This window comes from Trichechus manatus, unplaced genomic scaffold, assembly GCF_000243295.1.
Source record: "Trichechus manatus latirostris isolate Lorelei unplaced genomic scaffold, TriManLat1.0 scaffold00109, whole genome shotgun sequence".
Lineage (NCBI taxonomy): Eukaryota > Metazoa > Chordata > Mammalia > Sirenia > Trichechidae > Trichechus > Trichechus manatus.
Genome location: NW_004444045.1, coordinates 3,376,583 through 3,384,752, shown reverse-complemented (window position 1 = coordinate 3,384,752; position 8,170 = coordinate 3,376,583). Strand labels below are relative to the sequence as shown.

The following is an 8,170-nucleotide window of genomic DNA, read 5'->3' as shown; positions in this document are numbered from 1 at the left end:
ATTTTTCTAGAACCACTTTACTCCATGTATTATTGGTGGATTTGGTTACCAAATATCTCCATATGTGGGACGAGGATGGGATTGAGTGGAAGGAGAAAGGTATGGAAATATAAATCAGCTCTATTTGAAAGATAGCAGGAGACGTATATAAATCCAACTCCAGCACGTTATTATTAAAGCCATTTTCAGGCTAGATACTAAGCTTCTTAATTTATGATTGATAATAGTGAATGAAATATATGTTCTGGACTATTCTATAAAGCTGAGGTATCACATTTAAGGGTCAATTATTTAGTGGACTAGTTTGCCTCACATGCTTTTATTCAAATTGTAAATTGAGACCAGCATTAGGCAGTGAGCCACACAATTCTCCACAGTAAAGATTTCAGTGAAAGTATATACAGTCATCAGTCAGGTGGTGAATTTAAGCCATAATATATTCTTGTTAGTAGGACCTGTAGTACTAAATGGTCCTTTTTAGTAGAGCCATATATAAAACATACATATATGTTCTATATATGGCAAATTGCAAAACTCTTTATAGTATATATACCTGGACATCTTACAGCCCTTTATTCTCTATTCAAGGGAGAAAAAAAGTAATAATCATTCTGAAAAACAATATATTAAGAGGACCACATAACAACCTAGGAATAAAGTTGCTAATACTAATTTCGTTGTAAAAAAAAAAAAAAATCAAACTGCCTCTGTTATCTAAATATGCTATTATACCATATAACAAACCAGATTCCTGCCTTCAAGTTGAGAAAAGCCTGAGGAAGCTGATCTCCCCAATCCAATCCTATCTGACAATTTGTTCACACATTCAACAAATACTTTCTGCATACCTACAATGTACCAGGCTTTGTTCTGGGTTACAGGAACACAATGGTAAGTGGGGAAAAAAAAGAGTCTTCCCTCATGAAGCTTATATTCCGACAACATACAAGTAAACATACACACATAGTCAATACTTTCAAGTAGTCATAAGGTTTACAAAGAAAATAAAGCAAAGAAACCGGATAGAGAATAATGGAGGGTTGGCCATTTTACATGGAGTGTCAGGGAAGGTGTTATGGGTTGAATTGTGTCCTCCATAAAAGGGTTCCTGGTGGTGCAGTGTTTAAAGTGCTCGGCTGCTAACCAAAAGGTCAGTGGTCAAACCCATCAGCCGCTCCATGCTCCACGGGAGAACGTTGTGGCAATCTGCTTCCGTAAACATTTACAGCTTTGGAAACCTATGGGGAAGTTCTACTCTATCCTACAGGGTTGCCATGGGTCAGTATTAACTTGACAGCAGTTGATTTGGGTTTTTTTGTGTCCTCCAAAAAGATATACTCAAGTCCACGAGTTGGAATCGACGGGATGGCAACTAACAACAATAACCCCCGGTACCTAGGGATGTTACTTTACTTGGAAATAGGACCATTGCACATGGATTTAGTTAAGAAGAGGTCATTAAAGAGGGCCATAATCTCTTTATGACTGGTGTCCTTATAAGAAGAGACACAGAGAAGAACACCATGTGACAACAGAGATTGGAGTTTTGCTGCTAAAAGCCAAGGAATGCCTGGGCTACCAGAAGCTGGAAATAACAATAACAAAAAAGCCTCCTCTGTAGGAGAAGGGAGGGGCTGGATGGAGAGAGGAGGAGGAGGGGGAGGAAGAGGAGAAAAAGAAAACTGGGCTATAGAGTAAGAATTTTCAAGGCATGTTTGCAAATCCTTCCATAGCAGCTCCACAAGGGCATGGCTCTGGGCTCTCTCACAGGCTTCCAAGGGGACAGTACTGCTTGCACCTGTTTTACAGGTACTGGACCCTTTAGCTTTGGCTCACAAGGGGGTTGTAGCTCTACTGGGGTAAAGAGATGACACCCAGGTGCATAGTCTCTGTTGGGAGACATACATACCCCAAAAGAAGCTTTGAGCAGTTCTTTATTCAAGGTTTCAGTGGTAAAAGTCACTGGTACAGCTTGCTAGGTAAATATTGGGATTATTGTGGGGTGTGTGTGTGTGTGTGTGTGTGTGTAGTTTTTTCTGGTTAAGAAATAAAAATTGGAATCATTGATTTCAAAGATGAATCTGAAGGAACATTCAGGGTGAATTGGCGGATGAAATTCTATTCCTGGGTGGGGAAGCAGTTAATAAGAGACTATTGAAATAGTCTAGGTTTGTGATGATAAGCTCATGGACACGCATTGTTAGGGAAGAAATGGGAGAGACAGAGAAGAACAAACAGGGCACATGATTCACTGGATGTGGCTGGCAAGGAATGAAAAATTACCCTGCCATTTTGAAATTGAGTAACTACAAGGATTGAGCTACCGTAATAGAAGCAGGAGTCAAATTAATAAGAGGAAGTATTGGAGGGAACACTGTTAAATTTGCTTTTAGACCCACTGGCACTGAGATGCAGACTATTCACCTGGCAGCTGGAATCCTTTGTGCTTGATACCATGGGAAAGACTTCAGGCTTAGAAAAACATTTTGGAAAAAAGATAGGGAAAATATCATTAAGGACAAATATATAGTGAAAACCGAGGTGGCGGGGGGAATCACAGGAAATAAGGTCCAGGAGAAAAGGGTGATCAGGAAGGTAGGGAGGCCATCAGAGGAGTTAGTTATCAAAGAAGGAAAGACTTCTGAAAAGAAAAGGGACGTAAGCACTGTTAATCATGGCTGAGAAATCAGGGAGGGTAAAGACTAGGGAAAATTCTCCAATATAGTAATAACTTTGAGAAATCTGATTTAGGACAGTGATGGAGCCAGTTCTATGGTCAGAGATAAAAGAATGAGGGGAGAGTGGTGAGAAAAAGGAGCCAGGAATGTAGACCCGAAGTTCTCAAACCTTATCTCAAAACTCCTTTTCACTCTTGAAATTACTGCAGACCCTGAAGTGTGTTTGTCAGTGTGGGTTATAGCTACTAATGTTTCCATACTAGAAATTAAAACTGAGGAATTAAAAAAAAAAGTTATTTATTAAATTATTTAAAAATAACACTAACTCTGTTATATGTTAACATAAACAACGTAGTTCTTGTGAATAATAACTATATTTCCCCCAAACAAAAATAATTTAGTGAGAAGAGGGCATTGGTTTACATTTTTGCAGATCTCTTTAATGTCTGGCTTAATAGAAGACAGCCAGATTCTCCTATCTGCTTCTGCATTCCATCTGTTGTAATATTTTGTTTTGGTTGAAGTATATGTAGAAAACCTGGCCTCAAATAAATATATAGTTGGCAAAGGAAGGACCTCATGGATTTCCTGAAGACTGTGGAGACCCTTAGGGGTTCTCAAACCACAGGCTGAGAATTCTGATGTAGAGTACTTCTTTGAGAAACTTAAGAGTGAAAAGAGACACATTGGTTAGCAATTCAAGGAAGTATTAGGTCGTTGTTGGGTGTTGTCGAGTCCATTTTGACTCAGAGTGACCCCATGTGACAGAGTAGAACTGCCCCATAGGGTTTTCTAGACTGTAATCTTTACAAAAGCAGATTGACAAATCTTTCTCTCTCAGAGCTGCTGAGTGGGTTCAAACCAGGCCAAGTGCATAACTGTTGTGCCACCAGGTCTCCTTCAGTATTAGCTTAAGACAGAAAGATACTGAGTTCCTTTGTTAGTTTTTGGAGCCCTGGTGGCTCAGTGGTTAAGAGCTCGACAGCTAACCAGAAGGTCAGCAGTTCAAATCTACTAGCCACTCCTTGGAAAGCCTATGGGGCAGTTCTACCCTGTCCTATAGGATGGTTATGAGTCGGAACCTGCTCGACAGTAATGGGTTGTTTGTTTTTATGAATAGAAACAACCTAAGGACATTTGTTTAAGTTCAACTGAAGGAAACAAGAAAGGGAGAAATTAAAGATGCAAGAGAAGAGAGAACTCTTGAATCAAGGTCCCAATGGAGGCCAGAAGTGATGGGACAAACAGGATGAGAAGTTTCGCCTTTCAAGAGGGAGTGCTAGCTGTTCCTCATGACACAAGTGTGGGAGTGAGGATAAATGGTTATATAGAGAAAACCCAAGGCAGTGAGAACATAATGGCTTAAACTGAGAAAAGGTGAGGGACCCTCGTCTTTCCGTCAAGAATATTCATTCAGTCATGTTAAGTCATTTGTTGACAGGGAATAATGTACGTGCAATGTTGGAAACCTGAGGAAAGACAGTAATGGGGAAGCTAAAATGAGATGGATAAAAATGATGAAATGAGCAGCATATGCAAAGATATACAGCACAGTGCTCAGGCCGCAATGGCGTGCCATTAAATATCCATTTTAAATAAATGAAGGGGGTAGGCAGTGAGGAGTTGTACCCAGTGGAGGACACAGGAAGATAGCCTGGTTCTTCAGTGGTCTGTGTTAGTGGCTGAGGCCTGAAAAGAAAGAGCACACTTCTGCTTCCTTGGGGTGCCATCCCAGACTCCCAAGGGACTGATTTTCTTGGGAACGTGATTCACATGGGAAATATTGAGAACGGAGGTGGACCTTGGGATTTGTAGGTGAAAAGCAAAATCTTATCGAATATCATCATCCTTCTGCACATAATTCAAGGCAGCACTATATTCATTTAGTACTTATTTCACAATATCTCTCCCCAGCTTCTGTCATATATTTATTAAGAGCTCTCGTATTTACATAGAAAATCAACTAAGAGAAGGAGGAAGGTGGAGGTGAACTAAAGGAGATCTTCCCACGAGATTTTTACTTAGGCACATCCAGTATCACTTTCAATTAGGTAATAAAGAGAGGCATTTCATTTCATATCTTCTTTGGAAAGCTATACTTGAATACACTTTTTTCCTTTTTCTTTGAGGATAGCCAGTATTCTCTTCTCCCGAAATGTCTTCACTCAATTTCAATCTTGGAAGCTATCATCTCTTTCTGTTTAATACCTGGGTTTGTTTGAGGTCACTATTTTAAAATATTTAAATCTTTTTTTTGAAAACTTAATCTTTGATTATTTTTCTCTCCTGAAAATGAATTTCAGGACATCGTCTCGTCTTTGGTTTTTATTTTCTCAATTTATTTTCTTAGGTAAACACTTTAAAGTACTTTCTGTGTTGTTGATTGCTTTCCTTGAGGACAGTGAAGGACTATGCCGCTTGGCTAGATTAGCACTCTTATTACTGTTCCGTTGGCGTTGTTCCACGATCTTGATAAGCATTTCCAAACTTGATACCTAAATTTCTGCATTTGCAAAATGAAATATTGGACAACTAAGCAATCAAAAAGCAAACATAATAGATCCATCTGATGCCAAATTCAATCCATCATTTAGATTTTCCTAATTTTTTTTAGGGTTATATAGACAAAATAAAAACCTCAGAGGATATTCTATAGTCATTAGCCTTTATTGTTATATCGCTGCAGCCTAAAATAATATTTTCCCTCTATATCCGTATGACTTACATCCAAAGAGTGAAAAAACAAATACTATTTATTGCTCTGTACTTTATGCCTGACACTACCTACATTAATCTAGTTTAATTTCACAACAACTCTGTAAGTACGCATTTCCATTTTAAGAAAGACCTGGCGATCTGTTTCCTGTAAATCAGTCAATGAAAACAATTGTCCAATCCATAGTCAATCATGCAGATGGTCCGGACTGGGAAGCATTTTTGTTCCACTGTGCACGGGATTGCCGTGAGTCAGAAGCTGACTTGGTGGTTGCTAACAACAACAATCTCCATTTTACAAGACAAAACTGAGGTAAGTAAGTTATCCAAGTTCACCCAAACACTGAGTGGCAAAGCCAGGCTTCTGACCCCCTCCATTACACACTCGACTGCACTGTTTCCATTTTTATTATTTAGAATCTAGCTGCTGAAGATTAAAGAGTGATTTGTGTGTGTGTGTGTGTGTGTGTGTGTGCGCGCACATGCAGTATACATGGGTTCATTGCAAACACAATAACATGAGTAAAACCCTTATGAAAATGTCAGAAATTTAGGTGAAAATTGATCCCATTTATATTGCTTAGGTGTCTCCAACACTTAAGAAAACCTGGTATCACAGAGAAGGAGGAAAAATAGGCTTCAGGGAACTTCTGAAAAAGTTACTTTGATCCAATAAAGTCACAAAAAAGTTAAGCTTATCACAGATTTGAAATCTCTTCTAGTGAAAATATTCTGCTGTGCTTGGTTGTGATTTGATCTTGGAAACTTCCTGTGTTATCTGACAGTGTTCTCTAGGTGACCTTTCTATCACCAGAGCAGAAATTTAATTTAGAATTTAGTAAATAAAATAACACAAGATGTGTGCAACGTTATTGTTAGTTTACCTTAGAATCCCCTAGTGCAAATCTGGTTTGTGTAAATTTCTAAGTCTGAAAATACTTCCAATCCTCCACAAAGTCTCTTATTATGGTTATTTCCATAGATATTATTATCTAAACCCATTTGCTTCTAGAAGTTTCCCCCTCAGGAAAATTTATTTGTAAGTGATGCATTTTAGCTTAATGAAATAGCAACCTTTAATTTGTGTAAGGGCCATCCATCAAAGACATTTATTTTAAGACTTAATGAGTTTTTTAATGTTTAAGGTGAAAATATCAATTTAGCAAGCTAGCTCCAATTACAAAGATTACAGAGCTACGCTGAGTTTTTTAGAACAAACAGGTCCTACTTTCTTTTACTTCAGTGTGCTCCAATTATCTCATGTAGCTTAATAATTCTCAAAACTACATTTACTTTAACTCTAAAGCATCATATGACACTTCAAAGGAATGTAAGTGTAGGTTTATTTCATATCTGGAAAAAAATTCTAAAGTATTAAAAACCTAATCAAGGGAAATAACACACTGCTATAGTAATAAAAATGAATTTTATGATACCACTCATTAGTTATAATGCTGCGATATTAAAATGGCTTGTGTGAGCAACTTATTTATCATTTATTTAATAATGTACATTGTAGCCAGTCATTAATACTTCTGAAAAAGACTAAATTCTCAGTCAAGTCCACTAGATTTTTAATTATGAACAATTTTACTATGGCTATCTCATTTTGTTATCTTCGGAGTCGACTGTTCTGCTTTTTTGTTTTTCCCTCATTTTCTTATCCTAATATAACGCCAAATAGATGTTCTCTTTTTAATCAATAGACGCACTTGTTTGTCTGTTTAGTTTTCTCGCTTTCAAATGAAATCCTTCTGCCTGGGAATTTTTTTCTCTCTGCATCATTATGGTAATAGCGACCGGGAACTAGACCCTTACCAGGGCTCCAACGGTCATGAAATGCTTTCTTCCTTATGCAGCTCTGGAGGGCTTCTCTCAGCCCTTCACCCATATCTTCATACGCCCTCTCTCTTTTCCAAGTCACATTTCAGTGGGAGGTGGAACAGCAAAACGGGAACTCCCGAGTCTCATTCCTATTCACACTCCTAAATTCTGCCAAAGGTCAGCTGGTCACCCACACCACTAGGACTAAATGATGCAAGGAATTATAAGATTCTTTCTAGATTTCCAGATAGAGTGTTCTCCTCCATCTGCTCCCGGCCGTGAGCTCTGAGAGAAATGCTGCTCTGTGTCTTTAGGCTTCCGGCCGCCTCCTCAGAAGGAGGTTTGTAACAAGCATCCTGGCAGTAGGTGACAATATGCTGATTTCCCTCTGCCTCTGTACCCTCTTTTAATAGTGAGGATGATGAGGGTCAAAATAATGAGCATGAAAAGGATGTGAAGAATGAGTCTTGAAAATCCATCACTAGCACTAGACCAGGGCAAAATCGTGACATATGAAAAAATATATTTTTATTCAGTGTTGGCAGCCCCTTTCGATTCCCTATGCCTTATATCTTTGTATCCACGGCTTTTATAGTATACAGTGATCCCTTGTCCTGAGACCCATTTTCTAATTATTTCCTATTTTCTTCTCCTTTTTATCTTTTCTATTCTTGATCATTGCTAGAGAACATTTAAACCAATTTGTGTTTATGTGTTAATATTTTTAATTTCTACTTTAGCTCTTATAGATCATTTAGTAATTAACCAAAAATGAATATTGCGGTATTACAAGTCAAAGAAATCTTGTCTTGCCTTACAAATGACTTCATATAGACCAACTCTATATATGTCTTCGTCAGCAAGGTGACAAGTATTGAATATGCTATGGACTGCCAGAAGAACGAACAAATCTGTCTTGGAACAGGGATTGGACTGGACTGTGGGACATAAAG

The 8,170-nt window shown here is 38.2% G+C and overlaps 1 protein-coding gene across 1 annotated transcript in view; it reads right to left on the bottom strand.

Moving 5' to 3' along the window:
• NRG1 (neuregulin 1) overlaps positions 1-8,170 on the bottom strand; it is a 1,165,780-nt gene that overhangs the window by 250,225 nt on the left and 907,385 nt on the right. The window contains exon 8 of the mRNA XM_023737842.1: positions 4,907-4,939. Coding sequence (XP_023593610.1) covers positions 4,907-4,939 — 33 coding nt within the window. The remainder of the gene's footprint in view (positions 1-4,906; positions 4,940-8,170) is intronic.